This window comes from Odontomachus brunneus, unplaced genomic scaffold, assembly GCF_010583005.1.
Source record: "Odontomachus brunneus isolate Ranch 3 - 2012 unplaced genomic scaffold, Obru_v1 Obru_scaffold_128, whole genome shotgun sequence".
Classification (NCBI taxonomy): Eukaryota; Metazoa; Arthropoda; class Insecta; order Hymenoptera; family Formicidae; genus Odontomachus; species Odontomachus brunneus.
Window position 1 is genome coordinate 324,397 of NW_022639578.1, and position 25,410 is coordinate 349,806.

The 25,410-nt window shown below is 32.3% G+C and overlaps 8 protein-coding genes across 19 annotated transcripts in view; 2 read left to right on the forward strand and 6 right to left on the reverse strand.

Annotated features, from left to right (window-relative positions):
* Window positions 1-3,439, reverse strand: part of LOC116849914 (beta-1,4-glucuronyltransferase 1-like) — a 5,890-nt gene extending 2,451 nt beyond the window's left edge. Inside the window, exons 1-4 of one of the 4 annotated variants that reach the window (XM_032827568.1) lie at window positions 3,268-3,439; window positions 3,125-3,192; window positions 2,420-2,759; window positions 2,055-2,274 (exon numbers count right to left, since the gene is read on the reverse strand). In XM_032827568.1, the coding sequence (XP_032683459.1) occupies window positions 2,055-2,274; window positions 2,420-2,748 (549 nt within the window). In that variant the 5' untranslated portion in view covers window positions 2,749-2,759; window positions 3,125-3,192; window positions 3,268-3,439. Of the gene's footprint in view, window positions 1-2,054; window positions 2,275-2,419; window positions 2,760-3,124 lie in introns of those variants that run through there. The other 3 variants (XM_032827567.1, XM_032827566.1, XM_032827569.1) reach the window with 3 other exon arrangements.
* A 1,329-nt stretch (window positions 3,440-4,768) lies between these two features.
* Window positions 4,769-11,302, forward strand: LOC116849913. Of its 3 annotated transcripts, XM_032827564.1 has the most exons (7): window positions 4,769-4,871; window positions 5,544-5,864; window positions 5,968-6,304; window positions 7,826-8,059; window positions 8,151-8,483; window positions 9,218-9,448; window positions 10,129-11,302. In XM_032827564.1, exons 3-7 carry the CDS (start codon window positions 5,971-5,973, stop codon window positions 10,383-10,385), a joined length of 1,389 nt encoding a protein of 462 aa, XP_032683455.1. In that variant the 5' UTR covers window positions 4,769-4,871; window positions 5,544-5,864; window positions 5,968-5,970; the 3' UTR covers window positions 10,386-11,302. The 3 variants fall into 3 exon arrangements, with proteins under 3 accessions (XP_032683455.1, XP_032683454.1, XP_032683456.1); XM_032827563.1 differs by lacking the exons at window positions 4,769-4,871; window positions 5,544-5,864 and having other exon boundaries at window positions 5,950-6,304; XM_032827565.1 differs by lacking the exons at window positions 4,769-4,871; window positions 5,544-5,864 and having other exon boundaries at window positions 5,967-6,304; window positions 10,300-11,302.
* LOC116849917 lies at window positions 4,787-5,967 on the reverse strand. Its single transcript, XM_032827571.1, has 2 exons — window positions 5,636-5,967; window positions 4,787-4,877 (listed from the first exon to the last, which is right to left on the reverse strand). Exons 1-2 carry the CDS (start codon window positions 5,921-5,923, stop codon window positions 4,803-4,805), a joined length of 363 nt encoding a protein of 120 aa, XP_032683462.1. The 5' UTR covers window positions 5,924-5,967; the 3' UTR covers window positions 4,787-4,802.
* A 153-nt stretch (window positions 11,303-11,455) lies between the features above and the next one.
* On the reverse strand, window positions 11,456-15,134 carry LOC116849912 (protein tumorous imaginal discs, mitochondrial-like). Of its 2 annotated transcripts, XM_032827562.1 has the most exons (6): window positions 14,917-15,134; window positions 13,855-14,315; window positions 13,514-13,777; window positions 12,961-13,405; window positions 12,467-12,583; window positions 11,939-12,090 (listed from the first exon to the last, which is right to left on the reverse strand). In XM_032827562.1, exons 1-5 carry the CDS (start codon window positions 15,098-15,100, stop codon window positions 12,474-12,476), a joined length of 1,464 nt encoding a protein of 487 aa, XP_032683453.1. In that variant the 5' UTR covers window positions 15,101-15,134; the 3' UTR covers window positions 11,939-12,090; window positions 12,467-12,473. The 2 variants fall into 2 exon arrangements, with proteins under 2 accessions (XP_032683452.1, XP_032683453.1); XM_032827561.1 differs by lacking the exon at window positions 12,467-12,583 and having other exon boundaries at window positions 11,456-12,090.
* Window positions 15,135-17,346: 2,212 nt separating this feature from the next.
* LOC116849894 (THAP domain-containing protein 2-like) lies at window positions 17,347-20,174 on the reverse strand. Its single transcript, XM_032827520.1, has 5 exons — window positions 20,169-20,174; window positions 19,586-19,653; window positions 18,695-18,889; window positions 18,529-18,533; window positions 17,347-18,197 (listed from the first exon to the last, which is right to left on the reverse strand). Exons 1-5 carry the CDS (start codon window positions 20,172-20,174, stop codon window positions 17,860-17,862), a joined length of 612 nt encoding a protein of 203 aa, XP_032683411.1. The 3' UTR covers window positions 17,347-17,859.
* On the forward strand, window positions 20,123-22,516 carry LOC116849926 (delta(3,5)-Delta(2,4)-dienoyl-CoA isomerase, mitochondrial). Of its 3 annotated transcripts, none has more exons than XM_032827591.1 (7): window positions 20,123-20,534; window positions 21,057-21,207; window positions 21,284-21,372; window positions 21,453-21,580; window positions 21,730-22,010; window positions 22,094-22,220; window positions 22,315-22,516. In XM_032827591.1, exons 1-7 carry the CDS (start codon window positions 20,489-20,491, stop codon window positions 22,411-22,413), a joined length of 921 nt encoding a protein of 306 aa, XP_032683482.1. In that variant the 5' UTR covers window positions 20,123-20,488; the 3' UTR covers window positions 22,414-22,516. The 3 variants fall into 3 exon arrangements, with proteins under 3 accessions (XP_032683482.1, XP_032683484.1, XP_032683485.1); XM_032827593.1 differs by having other exon boundaries at window positions 20,125-20,388; window positions 22,315-22,515; XM_032827594.1 differs by lacking the exon at window positions 20,123-20,534 and adding an exon at window positions 20,600-20,907.
* Window positions 22,517-22,667: 151 nt separating this feature from the next.
* On the reverse strand, window positions 22,668-24,022 carry LOC116849923 (dynein regulatory complex protein 8-like). Its single transcript, XM_032827586.1, has 5 exons — window positions 23,936-24,022; window positions 23,727-23,843; window positions 23,499-23,619; window positions 23,035-23,245; window positions 22,668-22,899 (listed from the first exon to the last, which is right to left on the reverse strand). Coding segments are annotated over exons 1-5 (573 nt in total). The 5' UTR covers window positions 23,937-24,022; the 3' UTR covers window positions 22,668-22,776.
* A 278-nt stretch (window positions 24,023-24,300) lies between these two features.
* Window positions 24,301-25,410, reverse strand: part of LOC116849922 (cleavage and polyadenylation specificity factor subunit 1) — an 8,890-nt gene continuing 7,780 nt past the window's right edge. For 3 of the 4 annotated variants that reach the window (XM_032827581.1, XM_032827584.1, XM_032827582.1), the window contains exons 21-22: window positions 25,099-25,228; window positions 24,301-24,877 (exon numbers count right to left, since the gene is read on the reverse strand). In XM_032827581.1, the coding sequence (XP_032683472.1) occupies window positions 24,691-24,877; window positions 25,099-25,228 (317 nt within the window). In that variant the 3' untranslated portion in view covers window positions 24,301-24,690. The remainder of the gene's footprint in view (window positions 24,878-25,098; window positions 25,229-25,410) is intronic. The other variant, XM_032827585.1, reaches the window with a different exon arrangement.

A 25,410-nucleotide genomic window follows, 5' to 3' on the forward strand; every position in this document is an offset into this window, starting at 1 on the left:
GTTTGATAGCATCATTGTATATACAAAGAAAACTCTATATTCATTAATATTTATAAGAATCGGTTATGAGTGATGTTCCTCTGATAATTCATATTATTTATAATTACATTTCAAAACGTTCTTTTTGAGGCAAATTTTACTAAAAATCTATAGTTCTATATAGTAAAATTTTTCTCAAGAAGGATGTTTTGGAATAAAATCTGAGAACCAAAATCGACGAAATATTGGTTGTTTTGCTTAAAACACCCAATAAAAATTTATAGAAATATATTCATTTCAAATTTTATTTGAAATTTCATTAAAGTGTGTGTATCATATGACTTGAACTTATAATTTTCTTTCGAAAATTCCGATTTCTCACATTTCAACTCATATAAGAAAGTTATCAATTGCTTTCGTTTTATATCACGCGCGCGTAACTTATTCTTAAAGCATAGTCTACAATCGGTGTCATAAACCGTAAGAATTAGCCAATCATATTCGATTATTACAAAAATAATCGGCTATGATTGTAGACCATGTGTAACGATTAAATATTATACTAAACGATCAGTGGCGTAGCCAAGGGGAAAAAGCTAAGGGGGCTGCAGCCCTCCTCGAAATTAATTTTCTGGGTTACGCTAAGTGTGAGGAAAATTTTTTTAAATGACCTTTTTTTTGCTCGTCAAAAATAAAAAGTACAGCCCCCCCGAAACTTTTTTCTGGCTACATTACTGTAAATGATTAAATATTTATTTGAATACACATTGCTTTCTATGTAATTTTAGCATCTTAATTTATCAAAAACATGATTCACTTACATATATTTTCCTTATATAATTCTATCAAATATTTGAAGCAGATAAACGTAAATTTGGCCTGTAGAAATTTGCGTTCCAAGGATTCCACATTTGAAGAAAACTTATGAGTCGCATTGATCACATCCAGTTTACCGTCTCATCGATTTTGGTTTTTTTTAATTATGCTTTATATCATGTTAGCCTAAATATACACTCGTCAAGCCATCAAATTTCTTCCGCGTGATTCAGCATGCTTCCGCTGTTACAGCATGCTTTTTAATTGAAAAATATTAGCCGACTGTTACGTTGTGTATAACATTCCTACGGTTTCTATCTGCAAGTCTCGCACGCGCAGAGAGCGAGAATAGTCAAGTGTTCTTGATCTGATATTAATCGAAACAGTTTGCATCGTCTATATGGACGGAATGGTTATGCTAATCATAAGCGAGCATGTAGGTATAACGATGTCCGCGTTTATCATGCTTTCAGCAGCAAGCATGTCGTATTCACTTCGGCTAGACTTATGTCTGGTCTTGTGAGAAATTTCGCAATACGTTCGAGAAATTATTTTAACATGAAATAATATGTAAAAGCAAATGATCTACAATGCTATATCTAGATTAAATGTAATACGTCCTGAATGTCAAGAGACACGGCAGTGTCTCGCGTCAAGTGCACGCGCAAGCGAAGCGCAACGCACTACGCGAGACCGGCGTATATCTTTATGCGAAGCAATTAGTTCAAGGTCACATTTACACAAACGAACTGATAAGATAAATTTCCTATGACATACACGTAATAAAACGTATCTACGAATGAAATAATCGAATTGTTTTTTTATAATTGTAAAGATGAAATCAATGATTAATCTATAGTTTGTAAATATTCTGTGAACACTCACAGAACATTTATAGCTGTAGCATTTGAATATTCTGTGAACATATAATAACTATGAACATATAACAACACTATGAACATATAACAACATTATTAGTACATTCATAGAATGTACAAATATTAAATGTACAAATATTCATAAAGAATATTCATAGAATATTCCTGTATTATCTGGGGCAGTCTTAAATGAGTGTTTTAAGAACGAACGTATTACATTCACGGACGCTTCTATATCGCGTATGTACAAACGAAAGAAAGACAGAGAAAGAGAGAGAGAGAGAAAAAAATGTAAAACTTTTCAAGAGTCGAAACGTTGCGTGTTCGACACGGCCGTGTGTCGCGAGGCTCGCGCGATCATGACGAAGAAGTTGAAGAGACCTTGTACATGGCAGGCTCGCACCGACAGGCCCGATCGAGTTGAGCGACAGCGAGGCCGGCGTCGAGGCCCGGCACGAACACCGACAGGCTGAGCGGTCCCTCCCACCGTCTGGCTAACTCCACGATCCCGTAAACCTGATCGGCGGTGGCGTGCGTGGACAGCGTGACCTGGGGCAACCTGTCCGTCGTCTCGGCGCCGCGCAACACGAACGGCAGGATCCTGCAGGTAGGGACGCTCACGATACTCCGACGGCATCCTCCGTTACGTTTACCGATTCTCCGTCGCCGATACTTGGCCGGTATCGGGAATCGACGCACTAATTATACGGCGTAGATCTAATCCGATTGTTCGTGGATAGTTCTACCTGTAGGGACTCTTCTCGCCGATCTCGGGACTCCAAGTGAGCCTGGACGGTGGATAGGAGAGGACCTCCGGCAGGCCGTAGTACCACCTGCAGACACTCGTGTTATGGGGTCGTCGACCCGCCATGTACATGCCCGCCGAGTAAACGGGTGGCCCTGGCTGTGCATCCTGCTGCGGATTCGCGTGGCTATCCGGTATCGAGATACCTTCGTCGCGAAGAACAAGCCCCGACGATTGCCGGAAATCGTAGCCGAATAGCAGACGACCGACCACCAGGAGGGACAGCACCAACGCAGACCATACTAGTAGCCTGCGAGCGAGGCTGCGCATCGTCTTCCCGTCTAAAGATACATTTAGACAGACGATTATTGAGTGAAATTGACTCTTTGCAATCGATATTGTTACGTAAGTGTGAATAGAATGGAGCAAGAGAAGTTAGGTCCTTCCTTTTAATATATTGAATTTTTTTAATAAAAATAAAATGAAATTCTACAAACCCAGACAGCATAAATGTCCAAAAGACACATTAGAAACATTCAAAAGACATTGTACTTGCTTTAGATATCTTTCAGATGTCTCTGAGACGTACTTCAGATATTTCTGCTTTCTAGGAACTGACGGATTCGAATCAGAACTTCTCGGGTATGAATCTGCAGTCGATTTTTCCGAAATAAAAAATATCAGTATAGAGCGAAATACGAATTACTTTTATACTGCTCGCCGATATGGCTTGACGTTCACTCGCTGTCATATTTTTAGCAATGTGGAGCGATCCTAGAAAGCGATACGTTCACGCACGCAAATAAAGCTGAAATCGATAGCGGAAAGGTTGCGCCCGTCTAAACGCACCTCAAGAGTTCCCCGATCTCGTCGTCGATCGAGAACGGTAGAACGATGTTCCATATTATAGGCGCGGCGGGTCCTCCGAGGAACATCCCCCGTGGAACTGGCACGGCATAGCTTGTGAGGGCGAGACCGCGAAATGCGGGTCGATATCGCGCAAACGCATTGGCGAACCGCGAAGACGCAGTACATGCAGCCGACGGTCTACAGATTCGCGGCTGTGATTGCAGACGCATAACAGATAGCGCCGCGCTAATCGCGCTGTAAATTTCAGTCTAGATTGTGAAAAGTTTCCTCCTTCAAAGATTTCATAGAATTATATTAGAAAAATTTATACGATTAAATCGTATAAATAATACGATCTGATAACAAATAATAAAATTACATAAAAAGCCGTATGTATTTAAATAAATATATAAGATTAGTATATATTTTAATCTTTAAAAACATGTCACGATATAAAACTAAAGAAATTGATAACTCTTTTAAGTGAACTGAAAATGTCGAGTTACAAAATGTGAGAAATTGTAAAATTCCCAGTAGAAACAATAAAATACTTCAGATAAAGTCATATAGTATATCAATGAAATTTGCATACAATTCTACTAATTTTTATCGGATTTTTTAAGTAGAGTTATTTGTCGGCGGGATATTTCCCAAGTTTTGCAATTTGCCATTTTTTAGCAAAATTTTAATGATGTATTTTACCTTGCATCTTTAATATCTCATCCCTAACATCTCATATATTGTAGTTTCAAATTTTTTTATATATTTTTTGGAAGATTCTTTATTATCTACACACACACACACACACACACATATATAATATTGAGGCCATCGCATCTTATAAGCCACGTAGAATAACAAGATGCTGTATTGCAAATATGATGTATAGAAAATAAAATAAAAGAAATAAAAGGTTAAATAATCGATAAGTCGCAAGTGTACCTCGCAACAATCGGAGAAATATAATACGTCACACTCGGGATATTTCTCTTAACACAATTTATCAAATGGTAAAATTGTACTTGGATCAGTAGAGTTTGCAGCACAAATATGTAATATAACATATAACTTGTACATATAACTTGTATGAAAATTAAGATTTCGAAATATCATTTAATGTTTCTTGATATGTATTACAGGAACCAAGAGTAAGCCGGGATATCGCGTGACATATCGTATACCAATGTGCTACTATACTATATATGATTACATTATGCCTGCACGAACGTGCGCTTGTTATACCCAGGTGGGCGCGGGTTCCACTCACGCAGGATTCATCGGGAAAGTTTATCTAATCGAAGATAGGGCACGTGTGCAATTAGTTATAGACGATGGTACGTTACGCTCGACGCTTAGGGTCGTCGTCATTGATTCCAAGGCTGTATTCTAATTTTAGCTATTCACTGGAGGAGATCGCACCACCACTCCTTTCGGCCTGTTTGCGGTGCAACGCGCCGAATGCACGAAAATTTCATTCCACGAGCAGTAGTTTCTGAATTCTCCAAGGCGTCGAGTCGCCGCGCGGTTTTGCCTCTTTATATTCTCACAGCAGTTTGAAGGTAGTCAATCGGCGATACTTGAAAATTAATCATGGGCCGAAATAAGTACGTCTGAAAAAAGAACATCTCTTGATTATATTAGCTATGAATATACAACACGGAATCTTCTTAGGATGAAATACAACGTGCAATATTTTCTCTTAACTTTAACGAAAAATTCACACACGCATACTTCGCACTACTTCGGACTAAATGCACTCTTAGAGTACGTTTATATTTGAAAATTAGAGCTTTGATATATACTGTCGCCACGATATATGTCGATTATAGTGTTAGATGTTGTCACTATAAGTTCGTATAGTATGTATACAATAGCATCGAGAGATAGCATTATTACTATTAATGATACGTAAGGTGTATTTCCATGCGAGGCTGATCGATCCAACTTTGTACATATGATAAATCAGCAAAAAGTAGACAAAGGGAATCGACAGAAATATATCCTAAGCAAAATCAAAACGTCAGACTCGAAATCGAGATAGTAAATGGCAAATAATAAAGAACCAAATTATCCACGTGGTCAGTTTGACTCAATATTAAGATGCTGTATAATATTAAGATCATTAAGGAGCAATAAATGTTTCGACGAAGGATATTAATTAGGTTCCCTACGACTATATTCGGATCTGTTTGCGAAGGGAATAATTCTATAATGATTAATGTGCGTCGCACAGTTGACTGATTGTCGTAAATAAATCGATATTATTATCCTCAAAGCAGATGAAAGAGAATGAAGTCGCAACGAGACTACACACCACAATAGATGTGCTTAAGCACATCGGGGCAAAAATTCGGGTTTCTAAACCTACATTGGTGGACGAAATGTAGTGGAGCACACGAATTTCCAACAAAACCCTGAGAAAGGAACCACTTGGAGAACGCTTCCCATGCGTGGAACGAGTCGATTCAACAAGTGCTCGCAGACATCTTTGGCCGACAACTGACTCGAGCCAAATCTCAAGCCTGAATAATGTCGCAGTATAAAGCGTATGATAACGTCGAGGGTGTATAGCAACATTCTCCTGGGAGGTGACGACGGTGTGTGAAATATGTACGATTATATGATCGACCAGAAGAAGATCGCCGGAAGCGATCATAAAGTCACCGGTAATCGTAGCTTGCGGCCTTATCTTGACCTTAGCTCATGGACGTACCCCTGTTTCCGACGCCACCGGCGCGTAGGGGCGTCACGACACCCCTCAGTGACGTGCCGGACGTCGCGACGCTACCACGCGCTCCGGTAAGCGTCGTGTCGCCCGTTCGTGTACGAGATGCCGCGCTCGAGCGGGAACCGACGTACAAAGGGTCCCCCTGCACCAGAAAGCGGCATCGGGTCCGCAGGAACTCGATTCATCCGCGCGTCGCCCTCGTCAAAGATGCTGCTCGCCGTCGCGTCACCGAGTTTTGTGTGAGAATGTCGGAACGTCGTGCTAAACACGACGAGGGAGACGACGACGACGACGTCGTTTGCGGTATCCGTAAGTGTAACTCGAATCGCTGCGAATTATTTTAATCCATTTGAAAGTTATTGAGGTATAATAGGGACAGTTTTTTGGAGAGCTTTTGCGAGAGTGATATATAGTTATATATGTATGATTTAAATGATAGCTGATCTTAAAACAAGGCGAAGACGAGTTTGTAAAAGAGAGATTACAATTTTGATAAATAACTTGTTAGGGAAACATTTGTGAGCGTTTAACAATTGTATTATTTACCCAAACATGACTCAGCTATAATAATATTTAAAAAAAAGCATAGAAAACGCGCGCGCGTATAGCTCATAATATAGCAGTTACACACAAAGAGAACGGTATAACATTCACAGTGTGCATGTGTTATATACCAAGTTTCAAGCAATCGATCACTGCGTGTTTTGCTAATGCAACTTTCATCGAGAACTTGAAGACTCTTTGACATTCTCTTTAGTCTGATCGTTTAATTTACTTAACATACCAGAAAGTGCGAAACTTCAATATCCAATCCGCTAAAAATCTCGACGCGATTTTATATATTTACCAGCTATATGAATATAAGACCTTACGAGATATTATTGCAAAACTTTATTTGAGGAATATAGGATGAATCCTCTTCGATTCAGATTAGTCAATATTCTAACAAAGTCGAAGCTTTGAATCGACAAGAGGAATTTTTTGTGAAATTAAAGATTAAACAAATTATTCTTTCGTCTTTTCTTGTTATAGTTGTTAAACTAAACATTTTTAGTCTATATTTGTATATAAAGTTTTTTCTCTTTATATATTTCTATTTATAGTACATATATTTACATAATTTAACCTTTTAAATTGTAAACATCCTAAACAGCACACGAATGTTTTTTGGATACCTAAGGATGTTTTTCTTGGATACATAAGATATCTCAAAGACATTTTATTGTTTTTCTCACACTTCTTCGAGATGTCCTAAAGAATAGCAAAAAAATGAATATCTTAGACTAGATATGGAATGAAATATTTCAAAATCCTATATAAAAATTTCTAGAATGTCCGTAAAACGTTTATAACTTTTGGTCACAATGTATCTGAAATTGGTCCAAAATATATTATTTTATATATACTATTTCGCAATTTAGGCAAACATTTTATCAAGACCATCTTAGGATCCCTGGCGAAAATAGAAACTGAAGAGTAAATAAAATGTAAACGAAGAGTGACGGAAGTGTAAGTAAAGCGCTTACAAAGCGTAAGTTGAGACATCGGAACGTAAAGCAAGCGGGTATACTTGCTTTACGTTCCGATGTCTCAACTTACGCTTTGTAAGCGCTTTACTTGCACTTCCGTCACTCTTCGTTTACATTTTATTTACTCTCCAATTTATATTTTTGCCAGGGATAAATTAAAAATTATTTCCAGAAACACACGTTACGTATTGTAAATAAATTTTGTATATGTAAATAAATTTAGTTTAATTAATTTTGTATGTAATTTCGTGTGCTGTTTAGGCACATTGTAAACAAACATATTTAAAACTAAATGTTGTAGGTGCACCAACAACAATATCCGAAGAACTTGCGCCTCGTTTGAGAAACGGCATAATACGAACCAAGTGGGCAAAGTCCGTAGCCGTTCAAACCATAATAGGTTTACCATTGCGATTAAGAGTTTTACCGTCTCTCAGAGACATTGAAGAAGATAACGGGAATGCATCGAATTCAAGGACCTCGAGATTTCTGAAGTATTTGAGATTTATGGGGCGATTAGCATTCTCGCAATTTGGTACGGTCTCATTATATTTATTATATTACATTTAACGTTTTCTTGTATTAATTTAAAAGTTGTTCAACTATACTGACAATTCATTGTGTAGGCCTACTGTGGTTGCTTGTAACGTGGACTATGGCAGGCGCAGCGGCGTTTTGTGCCGCAGAAGGACCTCGCGAACGCGAACAAGTCATACTACTGAAGAACATGCAGAAAGACCTGGCAGTTGGTTTAGCTACAGAGCTGCGACAATTGCGCACGGAACAGGATCAAGATGTAGAACCGTTATGGAGCGACAAAGTTCGCCAGTACGTGGCTAAACATGAGAAACTTCTTTTGGTCGCTGTCGCCTCCGGCTATGGCGAAAGCGGTAATAGCGGACAGTTATGGACATTTCCCGGTTGCGTGCTGTTTGCAATTTCATTAATTACTACTTTAGGTACGTTAATTAGATCGAAACTGATTTTTTTTAATACCAATGAAGATTAGAAAGGCCAAACAATACTAGGACGCAAATGTAAATGCGCGAAGTTTCATGTTAACTACCATAAAATTCTAAATGTTTTAATCCACTTTAGATCGTCTTTGATGAATTGTAATACCGAATCTCCGATTGATCTTTCTGTTCTGAATTGCGATTTTATAACAAAGAATATTTTCCATTTTAACTCTTCAATAATCACATCCGCGCGCCGCCTTCATTCCCGGTAACTTTACGATAACCTGTAGAAATAGTATCATATCTACGTCATATATTCTCATTTACTACTCTATACAGAGCGATTCTGAGAAAATGTTATAAAATTTTTGTGACAAGAAAGCTCGGTAAGGGGATCAATTTAACATAAGAAAGTAATGTTCTGTGATGCTTTTTTAAGGACCTAGAAGCTTTTTTATTATTCAACATTACGCCTGATAAATAGATAAATCATATAACACAAACATGTTTTCAGAATAAAGGAAAAGAAATAAAATAAAACTGATTACAAAATAAAGTGCAGGAGCTTATTTGTTAGACATGATACTAAATAATAAAAAAGCTATTAGGTTCTTATAAAGAAGTATTGCAGAATATTACTTTCCTACCTCAATGATCCCTTTTTCGAGTCCTTTCACCATAAAAATGTTATAACATCTTCTCAGAATCATCCTGTATATTTTTGAACCTCATAGGTTTTGGAGCACCAGTTCCACGTACCACCGCCGGCCGCACGGTTGGTGTAATTTTCGCTGCTATCGGCATTCCCGCACATTTTCTTCTTATCCTGAATTTCGGTTTAATGACAGCCCTCCGTTTGCAAAGATATGCGAACGCTAAACGAAATCTGCAACTCGACAACACGGAACCGGACTATTCTATGCCGATGCCAAAATGGGTCAAAATTGTGCCATTCGTTTTTTCAGGTAAACTATTCATGCGTCCATAAAAAATGTTAACCATCTTCTTTCTTTCTACAAACGCATTTTCTGCTGTAGTAGTTAGGCTTCTGTAGTTAGTTCGCAAAATGCATATGAAATTTAAAAAAAAACTGATTATGCTTACTGAGGTATCCGTTGCTTATAGCTTCTGGATACTCGCCGTGGCCATCTTGATTTATAATGTCGAAGTTTATTATTTCGAATAAAATGCATGCCTTCAAAATTCCTACAAAGTATGCCAAAATAAAAAGATATATCTAAAAACTGACACTTATAGTCGATTAAGTACACCTCTAAAGTATTCCGAACACTTTGCTTTTGCTCTAACAATTACTAAATTATCGTAAAAGTAATAACAAAATAATGACGAAATGTAAATTAAAAGGCAAAATTACATGTCATGTTAATTTTACGATTATTTATTGATTATTAGAGCAAAAGAGTTCAGAATATTTTAGAAATACGTTTAATCGATTGCAATGTTACTTCTTGGACATATATCTTTTTATTTCTACGTACTTTGTAGACATTGTTGGGCACACATTTCCTTGCTTCTGACGTCATCAATCAAGAGTTCCGGGGCAAGTAACCACGAGTCTTAGACAATGAAAATTGGAATAAAAGTAGCAATCAAGACGAAAACAAAATCTCAATTTCTATCATAGCCGCTTACTACATTTTGGGGGTACTGTGCTTCGGCATAGCACGATCGAGGCCGATCGCAGCGAGCGTGCTATTTCCTTTGGATTTTACTGCAGCGGGCGGTCTTTCGACCATCGTCGGTCACGTGCGAATACTATATGGCCTGTATTTGGAAGGTGCTGTTACTATTGCAGCAATCATGGTAGCCGTATTACAAGTATCAGCAACGCAGAGCCTCACCAACATCGGATTGAAATATGGCTTACTGATCGAGGCTTGAAGTTATCCGGCACTGATGCGGATAAATGCTGGCTGTGTTTCAAAATTACTGACAGCATTGAAAATCTATAGTATACGTAACATGAATTATAGCATTTTAGCACTGGCAGTGAATAACAGAACGCAATAATTATTTTTAACGTTTTATAGATGATTCATCGATACTTTTGTCAACTTTTTACGGATTATCAGGATTTTAAAACTCTACTAAGGGATTATATTCTCTTTGACTTACATTTTCTTGATACTTTGATTCTCAATGTGATCTATGTTAATAACTACAAACTACCATGTATAATAGGAATTATCATTAAGAAATATCACACATTACACGAATACAATATTTTTTAGAAGCATATATAAATAGCATTATATAAATAGCATTAAAAAATTCAGGCTATAAAGAGTTAATATCATCCGTAAAATATTACCATTATTTGCCAATAGAAATTATCTTTTATATTTTAACTGTAATTTCAAGTAAAATAAGCAAATTAAACCGACACTTACATATTTATTCTGAATTACTGCGTTAACGTATTACGTAATATATATACATAATCACGTATATATATTAAAAATGTTGAGATAGATCTGAAATGTAGAGAGATTGTATATATACATGTATATTTTAGGCAATATACTTCTCATTTCATAAGCTGCAACGCGTTTTTGTAACATAGAGAAACATATATTATCTCACAACTGATTTCTTAAATATTTGCTGTCTTGCACCAAAAAAATATGTTAGTTCGTATTTCCGTGTGTGTATATGTGCGCGCGTCCGGATGTGTTCGTGTATGTGCGTGTATGTGTGAGAGAACATAGAAAGATAATATAAGTTCTTAGAAATATATAATCAAAAAGTGAAATTGGGCCCATGAGAGACTAAAGCACAAACATAAGTATATAATTAACTATGTGCATCTGCACTGCAGATGCAAACCAAAATCAAAACATATGCTTTTGTAAATGGTTATCTTATAGATACTATTCTTTACCAGTTATATCATACATTTATACCTGTACTTTAGGATTTCATTGGCTTACATTCACTTCTTAAGAATATAATCACGTTATATAGTATTTATTAATTTACAAATATGCGCACCATTATTAATAATATAGATAACTCTGCCATCTGTATCTTCATGTACACTTTATTTGACTATGCTCTCGTTTAAGTAAGAAATGTAACAAACGAAGACACGTATAATTTATTATATACGACTGTACAGCTAGATTATTTAAGCGGCACTAGGTTGGCTTCATTTATTACTTCATAAAGATATCCACGAGTTCAGCAAATCATTCAGTTTTCGTGCTTGTTTTATTTTGATCGAAAGTGTACATGATCCCTTATGATGCCCATTTGTAGAACTGATATTAGCGCATGTAGTCTCGTATTTGTCGGCAACATTGTAACGACGCAAGAATAACATCTTCTAAATTACTATAGACTATTAGGTAATCGTAATAGCGTTCTTACGGCATTTTCTGTCGTTTTGTTTTAACATCAGTTTCATTTTTTCTATTGGTACTTGACGTATCTTTAGTGGCATGCACAGACCTATTGTTTATAGGTTTGTCTCCTGGATGCTCGGGCTCAGAAGATGAAGACTGTTCTTTCTGATCAGATGTATTCCCCAGTGCTATTCGTATAGATTCTACCAAGTGCAACGGACCTGTATAGCATTGCTTTGTACCTATAATTAGATATCAATGAAATTTGCATAATTTATACGTATACGACACATTTATAATGTTATTTATTAGGATATATATCATACGGAATGTCCGAAATTTATTGCGGAAGATTAATTGATTAACGGAAATTTAATGATTTAGTGATTGATTCATAAAATTGCGACGGATCTTTGATATTTTCTGCTAACAAAAAAATTGTTAGACTTTGTCTCTTAAGTGTACTTTGATTGGACATTGTACAATTAGAATATATTGTACTAATAGAATTATTTACAATTTTATTGGTAAAAATATCTCAATATATTAGTAAATATCAAATAGTAATATTTATGATAAATATGTCATATAAATTGTCTTTTCTAGTAATTTACTTACTATTCATTTATCCGAATATGGCCTTTTTAATTTTACTAAGCAGGCCATTCCCTTGATTTATCTGTTCATTTTGAGCCTCTTGTGTCGCTTGAGTTTGCACCTTTGGACCTGCCCTGCCTAAAAAAGACATTGAAGCTGACAAAAGACTCCATTTAAGAAAAGCAAGTATACGTTACATTGAGTTAATCACTGTACATACGACCTTTTTACTCAAATCTTTATTACAGAAATTTCTACCTTTAAGTCAATGAAACGCATTTATAGTCTTAATATACTTTATTCAATTAGTTTAGCTGGTGCACAGGGGGAAAACTCAAGCGACACACGTATAAATATCTAATAGAGATGTAATATGGCGATAAAAGTGACATTGTCTCACCACAATATCAATGAATATTTGAACTATAGTGAACAATGTCATAAACATTGGATCAATATGGACAAATCAAATCTATCGTACTATAAATGGATTACATTTTATCGTTTGCCCTTACCATCGGTCTTATTTGTTACACCAAATATATTGCCAGGGGTACCGATTTCGAGTTCAGCGTATGCTTGCAATAGTGCCTGCTGCTCGTTGGTTAGTTTCTTAGGCACGGTTATCTTAATGTTCACATAATGATCTCCGTAACCCACTCCGTTGACTTTCTTCAAGCCTTTGCTACTTAGACGGATGCGCGTGTGCGACGATGTACCCGGTACTATTTGTATAGTCTGATCCTCGTATACACCCTCCACTCTTATCGTACCACCAAGAACTGCTTGCGCAAGCGAGATTTCTGCGTCGGTATGTACGTCAGATCCGTCTCGACGGAAGTACCTAGACTTCTCCACGCGGAATGTCACAAACACTTCCTTCCTTCCTACTGCCAAACGAATTGTTTGGCCGTCCTCTATGCCAGCAGGAACTGGTACCGTCACTCTCTTACGTTGCACCTGTGCGATAAAAGTTCACAGTATGGTAGGTAATATAATTATGCAAAATACTAGCAATTATTAGCACTTCTTTTATGGATATCATAAATGAACAAGAAATATTCATACCGATTGTCCTTTTCCGTCGCAATTATCGCAAGGAAACTTGATATGCACTCTTGTGCCTTGACAGTATCGACAAGTCGAACTCATTACAAAAGGACCTGTGCTTATTGTTTCCACTCCTGTGCCATTACAATAAAAGCACTTTCCTGGCTTGGTACCAAGTTCACAGCGTGAACCATTGCACTTTGGGCAAATGTCTACTACATTTATATCAATATCTTTATTCACACCTCTTGCAGCTTGGGAAAAAGTTAAATTCATTATAATCTGTAACAAGAAAATTTGGCATTATTTCATATTACATTATCAAGCAAGTAGGATGCAAATTATCTTATTTTTCATACTTCTTGTGCTGCTCCAAAACCATATTTCGACTCTGCAAAGTCGTCAAAATCAGTAAAAGCATTACTTTGGAATCCAGCATCACCAAATATTTTTCTGAACAACTCCTCTGCATTGATGGTTGATCTATATTGCCAATGTGCATTATAGTTTCTAGCATTCTGACCTTGACCCATTCCCATTTGCTCAGAGGTAGCACCCCATGTATCAAATTCCTTTCTTTTGATATCATCACTTAATACTTCATAAGCCTCAGAAACCTCCTGAAACTTCTTACTAGCATCTGGATCTCCTTTATTTGTGTCAGGATGATATTTCTTAGCAAGCTGATAATATGCTTTCTTTATATCTTTTGCAGATGCATTTTTTGAGACACCTAAGATCTCGTAATAGTTACGTTTTGCGTACAATTTATTAGTTAAATGTATGGATCTGTGTGGTTGGACTATCCTCCCTATGTTATCTAAAACATATACATATATATATATATATATATATACACACACACACAAACACACACACACACACACACACACACACACACATATATATATATATATTGTAACTCACGAAAATATATCGTGATAATTCTTTAAATGTATGTATATATAAAGATATGTACATATAATTATATATTGTAATGTATATAGAAGAAAAAGTAATTCTTATATAAATGTATTAAAATAATTTGTATATTTAACGATATAACTATGGATGTACGATTTTATGGTTATAAATAGTTAAACATTTAAAAGTACGTATATATATGTATGTATTTCACATTAGCTGTCCGATATTCTAGAACAAACTATTGCGGTGTGTACATGACACACGTATGAAAATAATGTGGTATAACAGGTTATGTCGTATTTGGAAAAATTGCTGAACGCTACACATGAAACGACATACGACAGTTTAAAGCACACGTTATCAAGAATTGAAATGTCAACGCGAAGAGTCAAACAATAGACGACAATTGACAAATGCGTGGAGAAGAAAATTCTGCCGGAAAACATATAATGATGTAATCTAGCGAGGTCGTCGTGGACGAAATGTATACTTACTTTTTTCTGCTCTTCCGTAGTTCCAGTTGCTGACAGTTACTACATGCCGTTGACACGAGTTACAATATTGTAGTGCATTGCAGGATAATTTGTTAAACTTATTATTACTAATTAAATTGATGGTTTTTGGTCGAAAAATCACTGCTAACCCCTTACCGGTCGCCATGTTGCACGAGAGACGCATGGCGCGGATTTCTGTAGAGACCTGTGTCACTTATCTCTCTCTCTCTCTCTAGGTTTGTCGAGTTCATTGAATAAAGAATACCAGGAAGGAGATTGCGATATATCGCAGATAATCGATAAGATGCATTGGTTCAATTTTATGACGTCATTTGTGACGTTCCGGAAACACAAGTTTGGCGGTATATTTCAAACACGTTGGAAGTATATAAGAAAGAAATATTGCTTTGAAGAGAATAAAATATATAAAAAATATATATAGAAAAATTTTATAATTTGTTACAATATATATTGTATATATAAAAAAGATATATATATGTACATATATATATATATATATCATAGATATCTTGTAACAACAAATTACAAAAAAATTTATATATATATTTTTTCCTTATAAGAAATAAATAAATACGTATAATATATAGTATTTGTATATATATAAAATATATTTATTTATATGCAAAGTATAATAATGTATACAGTATATAACAAATGTAAAACTTGATTAAAGAAAGTTCGCTTAGTTAAAAGTCACATTACATTCAATTTTAATATATATAGTTACAAATTATGTGTTTAAAATAATAAAGTTTTTACTTTTATTATTTCAATTGTTTACATTATTTTTCTTATTTTAAAGTTAAGATAAAGTTAAGATACCGTTAAGAAACTGTAATATGTCAGTTGATGAATTTTCTTGATAAAATTGATAAAAATATGATATTTATTAATGTCCCATTGTAGAAGTTGCTCGTTGTTCGATCAGGAAAAAATCTATGAAAAAAAATATTACAGCTTTTATATAAATAGTTATTTATTGGCCTTTAAATAAAATAAATTTATTATAAAATGTTCGAACATAACTTTGGTTATTAGCGTGTATTGCACTTTTACAAATATGATGCATACTCAATTTATAAAACTCTGTAACAATTTTTGTAATTAAATAAATGATATGCTCTTCTAAAGTGTTTAGATCACGATTTATCGATAACTGTAAAAAAATTTGCATGTTTACAAATTTATTTATATCTTGTTCCAACTTTTCTTTTAATGATGTCATCGTTAATAATTCGTTATATGAGAAACTGCGCAATATTATTTCACAATCCATACAAATTTGAATAAGGTCATCACTGGAATACATTAACCCTCCCAGATCTTTAAATGCCAAAATGCATTTTCTAAATTATCTTTACTTCCAACAACTGCTGATGAACAGTCTGTACATTCAATAGAAAACAATTTTTTTGCAACAAAACCACTGATATAAATTATTATTTCCTTAGAATATTGCGACAAATTAAAGTCTAATACATAATCATGACCAAATGTTAAATTTTTTGAATACTCTTTTTGTAAATTTGTACTTACAATGCTATTTTTGTTAAGATCTATACATGTCTTGTTGCATATATTTGAACTACATTTAAGAATATTAATACTTTGCAAAGGTATGCAATTCCCGACTCCATGTTCTCGTATTTCTGCACGGATTAATATTTTCTTATACGCAGATATAAACTGTCGACAAGTTGGGTTATTGTTATATCCTCCACAAGATCTTATAGACCCAAAAAATAACTCCAAATGGTCTTGTGACATTTTATATGCTGGTATGAATGATAGATTATATTTATCAATAGATATTTTATAAATACTAAGTAAACTTTTTATAGAGATTAACAAACATAAAAATCCAGTCTTTCAGTTACAATTTAAAATTAAAGTTTCATCACAATTTTTCAACTTTGTTATATAATCGGTTAAACTTTCAAAAAATTGTTCAACTTTTTCAACATTTTTTTCACACAGCTTGTTTAAAACCAAAATTTGATATCTTTCTAGAATTTAATATATCAAATGCATTATTCATAATAAAAATAAATCTGATCATCGGACCAGCATTTTTAAAATCCTCTAATTTTAATTGTTTAGCACAAAATATTAAAGCTTCTGCTACAGAGTTACTTAATAATTGCATAGCTAGGTTGACCTTCATTTTTTGTTTAAAAAAATCTATGTAACGTTTAATTACACAAGTAATTTTATTACACAAATGTAAACCTTCTTTTTCTTGCAGTTCATTTAACTTTTGAGGGTATTTAAAATTAATTTCTTGATTTTGGTCATCAAAAAAATTTTTTTTTCTCCAAAAATATTACGAATTAATTTAATAATATGTGCTGGATCTGGAAATATGAATAAAGGATTTTCATTTCTTGTTTTGGTTTGTAAAACAAATACTGTTTTTTTTCATTTTATTTCTTAAACATGTTTTAAAATCAAATTTATAAGCAAGAATTTTCGCCACAGTTAAATTTGTTGGACAACGTAATATTTGTGATAGTAATTCGGCAATTTTTCAATAATTGTAAACAGTTATTAATTAAATCAGTTTTTTTGTTGCTATTTAAGCTATCTATAAAAAAGTATCCTAATGGGAGTTTCCATGATTCATTAATAGCAACAATCATGAAAACAAAAACTTATTTGGCATAACCAATATTTTCATCACTAACATTATTTCCAACACTAACTAGTCCATATACTTTATCATTCACCCATTCTACGTGTTGTCTTATACTCATTTCATCAAATACGAGAGAACAACAAATATTTTTTTCTACATTCTTATATCTTTTTTTTAATATTTCAAAAGATTCTGAAGTAAAGCCTAGTTCACCATTAATAGTTTTATACCATTTCGATAAAATTTTATAATGAGGCAATGTACCATTTAAAATGTTTCTTACGTAATTATATGCTCTTGGTGAAAAATAGTGAAGTTATTGCAAATTTTCGAATATCATCTTTTTTTTTGCATTTCTTATTCTTATATGAAGCTCTTTTAAATATATTTAAAAATAAATTTCTATTACTACCAAAACAATTTACCAACACTTCTTTAGCATTATAAGTAATCATACCATTTCTTTGCAATTTTGAGACAACAGATGTTAAATTTTCAATTCGACGTTTCTGTCGATATATCACTTTTTGTAATTTTGTTATTTGTTTTCTCAGTAACTTTTCATTTGTAGCCATTCTCATAATTTTTCTTTTTAGATGATTTTTTCTTGGAATATCATCTGGTTCTTAAGATCTGGTTTGGATAAGAAGACTCATTCTTCTCTTTACTTGAAGTATTAGGAAGATTATTTTCTTGCTATTACACTGATTGTAACATTTCATTAGAAGTTGATGGCTCTTCATCCATATTAATAGTATTTACTTCCTGAAATAAATATCTTATTAGTTTTTGAGTAATTTATGTTCTTATAAGACATTTTATATATAATATACAATATATATATAAGTTACTCATTTACTTTAAAATCTAATTTCCAATTTGAAATAAATTAAAATAAAAAAAACTGATTATGAATGTTGTACATATATGTGCTTTATATAGTATATAAAACTTACCATTACTTGTGGTGTTTCAGTAATAGGTTTTTCGGAAAGCATAGTTATTTTGTGTGTTCTTTTCTGTTTTTATATCTATAAAATACATATATATTCATTAATGAATTAGTTTATATTATAATATATAACATATTATGAATATCTATTATAATTACAATATATGTGCTTACATACCTGTTCGAATCTTTCAAACTTAATAGTAGGAACAGCCATAATAATTAATTTAGTGATTTTTCCGGATCTGTCGAAGCAGTCAGGACTAAAGTGCTTAGAGCATAATTTGCTGTTTGGTAGTGGCTGCCAATTTGGCATATTCATAAAATCAATCCATTTTTGCTGTTGTAACAGATGTTTTGGAAAACTATATTAAATAACATTAATTATAATTAAATCACTAATAATTAACATTTATATTTTAATTTATATTAAAATGCATTATATATAATTTTTTAGATATAGAATGAATGGTAATCCTTGAGGTAGCTCTTTGAAGCCCAATGCAGGATATTAATATAATCGGTTTTTTATAATATTAACTTTATTCCATACGTTTCAGCCTCAATTTTTGGCTATCTTCAGTGTAAATACAATGGCCAAAAATTGAGGCCGAAACATATGGAATAAAGTTAATATTGTAAAAAACCGATTGCATTAATATCCTGCATTGGGCTTTAAAGAGCTACCTCAAAGGTTACCATTCATTTTATATCTAAAAAATTAAAAAAAAAAGCCGAGAACATATAGTTCCATTGTATCAATTTTGATTATACATATATAATATTTTATATACATACATATATATTGTGATAAAATTTTACATATCCCATTTTACATAATAATATACTACATTTCAGCAAAATGTTTATTTTACAAGTATTTGAAATTATCTGTGCTGAAATTAGATTATTCCTCTAAATTTAAAAGAACAATCCAACTTTAGCTTAGACAACTTAAAACAACTGCTGAACATTTATTATACATAAGATACAACAAAGTTAATCTATAAATTATGCTTTTAATTTTATTCAATTTTAAATAGAATATGTTATATACTTACGTATGAAATGTTTCCACACGTCCTTTTGTTTTTGCAAAACCACATAAACAACAACTAACAATTTTATACTTATTTAACAATTAAAATGTAAAATATTCTTCAATCTGTCACTCTCAATAGGTCTGTTCTTTTTGATTAGTCTCTGCTTGCTCTCGACAACATGACGTCACAACTTCAATTCATGAGGCCTGTTCTTTGTAGTTGCACTGCTGAACTGGTGCAATATATTGAAGTGAAACAAATATACGTTTTCTCACTCTAACTTATTGCACTAGTTCAGTAGTGCAGCTACAAAGAACAGGCCTATGGTATCGATAATCGCAATTGGTTCAGTTTTATGATGTCACATCCTTCGCACTGCTAACAAAGGATTTTCTCTTCTATACTCCTTCCTGGTATTCTTTATTCAATGGTCGATTATGCTTGTATTATTCATACTTTTAAGCGTCTTCTACAATGGCAGTAGGAGTAGTAGTAAGAAATAAGCAGTAAGCAAATTGACCAATTCCATTCTCACGTTTCAAAAATAATCGATTGTGATTGGTCTATTTACTTACTGCTTATTTCTTACTACTACTCCTACTGCCATTGTAGAAGACGCTTTAGAATTTATCTTGTCATCGATCTTATCATCGATTGATAAAAACACTTAACATAAATGTCAAGCTCATTTTTGTTTCAAAGACATCGTTCATAAATCGGATTTGATCGGACTTTGGTCTACGAATAGATCGATGCATAAAGCATTAACGAAATTGATAACCTTATTAAAATTAATCTTTTGTCACCAGAAAAATATTAAGGTAAAGTTTAGCAGTTTTTTAAGACACAAATATTCACTTAATATTTAATACCAAAACATCCGTGTCAAACTATTTGTCCATACATCGATGGTGCAACAATATGGCAGTCAATATAGTGAAAAATCAATTATCCAAATTTATAAAACGTAAGCATTATGTATACATGTGTATGAGTGCAGTGAGTGTAATGAGTGTATTTTATTCTAATTATTAGAAATATTATGATATATATAAAATTGTTATCTAACATTTTTGGAATTAATGTGTATATTTTTAATTATTAAAAATATTTCTCTTCAAACGTATATATGTATATTCTTTATATGAGTTAGCATAAACAGTTTAAAACGCTTATTAAGTTTATCTCTAATTCTGTAATTTTTAACAATGGCGTCAAAATGAGTAGGCAAGATAAATATTATATAACACATAACTTATCATAATAAACATAATGAAACGTAACCCTAACTTACGATCACAATGATTGTGATCATATTTATGTTAATTAAATTAATTTAAGTAATTATAGTTATATAATTTATTTAAGTAATTTAAATAATTATATTAATTAATTATATTATATTAATTATATTAATTAGTGATTATATCGAATAAAGCAACATATTTTGCAGTAAATGGGTATTTAATAATGTTATGAATATTTATAGAGTTACAAACAGCTTCTACACTGAAATACTCTACAATAATGTCATCTGTTAATTACAAAACATTAGCAATATCTATCCCAAAACCATTTGTTTACATGGTTAAATTGAACAGACCTGAAAAACTAAATGCAATAAATCCAACTATGTGGCAGTATGTAATTATTTTTCTTCTTGTATAATTGATTGTTAATTGATTAAACATTTATATTTTTATAATTTTATTATAGAGAATTCAAAGAATGTTTTGAAACATTAGGAAAGGATCCAGAATGTAGAGTAATTATTCTATCAGCTACTGGTAAAGCATTCTGTGCAGGTAAATTATTGAATAATTGCAATTATTTATATATATGTAATCATACATGTAGAAAAAGTTTTATTTAACTATTGTTTCAGGAATTGACCTACAGGGAATGATGCAACTAAGTCAGAATATAGCAGAATATGATGATATTGCACGTAAATGCAAATATATGAAAAACCAAATCAGAGATTATCAAGATACATTTAATGCAATAGAAAAGGTATTTTGTCATATATGAAAGTTATAAAATAAGATAAAATTTTCACTAATTGTTAAAAATTAAGTTAAAATCAAGCAGTATAAAAGTATATAATTATTTTTTATTTTATACAATTATCATAAATTCATTGATACAAAACTATTTGACAGTGCCCAAAACCTGTGATAGCTGCTGTGCATGGTGCATGTATTGGTGCAGGTGTAGACATGGTGTCTGCAACTGATATACGTTATTGTTCTTCTGATGCATATTTTCAAATAAAAGAGATTGATATAGGCATGGCAGCTGATGTAGGTACGCTGCAGAGATTCCCAAAGATTGTAGGATCTGACAGCTTAGTGAGAGAGCTTGTTTATACAGCACGAAAATATCCAGCAGCTGAAGCACTAAAAGATGGATTTGTAAATCGTATGTTGGACAATGAAGAGAGGTAAATTAAAAAATATATGTTAAAATACAAATTTTTAATAGTATAAATGGAAGTCATGTAAATAATTCGACAATTTAATCCAGCTTATTGAGAAAATCGATAGAAATTGCCGAAGATATCTCGAAGAAAAGTCCAGTTGCAACACAAATCTCAAAAATAAGTATGCTGTATTCCAGAGACCACTCTGTGCAAGAGGGACTAGAACATATCGTGAGTGTGCCTTTCCTGTTTATTCCACCTAAAATTGAAAATATTTTCTCATATTTGTTTTAATAATATTTGTGGGGCTTATATATTTCGATAGGCGATGTATAACCAGGTAATGCTTCAGAGTGAAGATTTGTTAAATGCAGTAATGGCACAGGCTACTAAAGGCGACCCTCCAATATTTTCGAATTTATAATATTTTGTTATTATAAAACACGTCTGTATATCTTCCAAATAAGATATATATATATATACTCTAATAATAATAATAATAATAATAATAATAATAATAATAATAATAATATATATACATAATATATATATATATATATATATATACACATACATGTGTATACATATATATATACACATACATGTGTTTAATATTTTTTAATGGTGTATAGTTTAAAAATATATTAATATCTTTCCAGTATATTAGTATATATAAAATATACTTTATATTTTTACATAATCTTGCATAATAAAGAAATTGAGCATGTCGATTATATATATTAATCTGTTTTTAAAAAAATTACATTTACTAAAATAAGTTTTTTGGTCAAATGGTTCCGTCTTCCTTATAAAATATGCTTTGCAATCTGCGCTTTTTAGGTGCAGCCAATCTTGCAGCATCCATTTTATCAACAATACTATATACATTGAGATCTTCGGGAATTTTTGCCTATATATATTTTTTTTATTTAGGAGTAAAAGATTTCAAATGATAGATCTTATCAATTTGGTAAATCTTTTTTTTTCTAGATAGGAAGTATTCTTGGTAAATAAATCTTAGAAACAAATATATATTGTTACGCACAATTAGCAAGTTGATGTAATGTTCGTAATTAATTTTTCCAGTTTCCGTGTTACAAGCTACAGCCATCATATCTGCTACTTCTTCTTTTGTAAATGGCTCTCCAATTTCCATAATTGCTTTTTCTAAGTCATCTCTCATAACATACCCGCGATTTTCGGGATCTAATAATTGAAACGCTTTGAACAAATCTTCAGGTTCTGCTGGTTTAAACCTAAATATCGATAATTAATTTAAGTACTGTAAGTAAAATTATTAAAAACTGAATAAGCTTGATAATTAAAATCTTAAACACTGTAGTCAATCAAATCAAGTATAAGTGAAGGAGCAAGATAAAATAATTCTCTACAGAGTGTTTATTTTTTATTTTAAATATAAAGATGATATTAAGAAATGATAATGTTCATACTTCAATGCTATTTTGAGTAATTTAAATATAATAGTGAAAAAAAAATCAATGATCATACTTGCGTTCATTAATTGCTTTGCGCATATATTCTACAAATCTATTCAGTGGCACGCAATTATTTTCGACGTCTTCGACTTCTACCTGTATTTCTTGTAGCTCAGCTTCAGTGATCACACACCCTATTAAATAAAAAAAAAAAAAACAATATAAGATATATTAAGTAATTGTAAGTATTGTGTAAGAAATACACAAAATTATTCAGATTTCATTTTATGATAAACAATACCCAATGCCCTGATTATAGTCCCCAAATCTCTAACGTCTACTTCTCCACTTCTTGCATTGTCAAACACATCGAATGCTTCGCACAGTCTTCTTTCTAACAACGTTGGCTCAACAGACACTAAATATATGATTAAATATATGATTTAAAAAAGTGTTTAACAGTAATCATTATATACACACCAATACCGGATTTCTTATTGAGATACTCACTTGTAGGTAAAAAAAATTCAATTTATAAAATATAAGAAATGGAACAATATATTCAGAAAACTCTCTCTTTATATGATTAGCTTTTATGAATTGTTTGATCAATAAGTAATATTGATGTCAGTCATATAATTCCGAACTTATAAGATAACTTACACTTATTACGTTAAGTTATAAGTTTTTTTGCAACAAGACTTATTGATTACACGTATGTTAAAAGATTTGAGGAATTTTATATTTTACATATGTACAAAATACGTGTATATATAGTTACATCTTCAAATGCCACATACATCTTTGAATTTCTCGTCTAGTTATTCGTCGTTCGACAATGCTTCTCCGGGAAGGAGTGATGGATAACGCAAATGGTCGATGCATTTGAGAAAATATATCTCATATATTAATACTGATAATATCTTAATCGCTTAATCTCGTTACACATATATGATATACAATCACTTTATTTTTGTGTGTCAGAAAATATTATCACGAAACCACTCTATTACTTTGTATAAAATAAATATATAAATTACATTTGTTGTTTTGTATTAAAATGCCATAAATTTAGGTTTAATGAGGTTTTTCGACACGATCCTTGAATTAAACAACTGAAGTAACTGAAGTAACTTCAAAACGTACGTACTGTTGTGTACATTTAGCATTCTATATTGATATGCGATGAAACTTCCCTTAGGTAATTAGTATAAAAATAATATAAAAGCTTATATATATATATATCTAATTAAGTATAACTATGTCTAAAAGTGCGCTGTTTGTCGATCAATCTCCGTAATATCTTCAACAATTTCTTGGACGCGCGTTCCAATTTTCTTGGCTACATCTGCTTTCTCGTTGTTAGGTAGGAAAAGGTAGCGCCAAACCAAATCACCATCAATAATACCTCTTGCTGGATTACCTTGATTTCGTACATAACTTTTATACGTGCTACAACAAAGCAAAACCATTAGAACTGAAAAGTTAATTTTTAAATCACATTAAATCTATATTAAAAGGAATGAGGATTATACTTTACAAAATGATGTGGAAAACTTTTATATAATAAATCTATAATTTCCGTTTTTTAATAAAGATTTTTAAGATAATTTGGTATTAAGTATTTTCTAATTTTTTATATTAAGTTTTCTTAGTTCTAAAATTATGCTTACCGATATGCTTTTGGATTCAAGCCTGCAATATGACAAATATGTGTGACCAATACATTTTGTAACATAAGTAGTCTCCGATATGTTTTCTCCGGTACTGGTAAAACGTAACCTAGACTTCCGTCTAATGATGCTAAATCGTAAAAGAAAAATAATACATACATACATATATGTATGTACAAAAATACACATATATATATATACATACACACATATACACACACACACACACATATATATATATATATATATATGTATGTATGTATATATATATATATATATATATATATATATATATATATATATATATATATA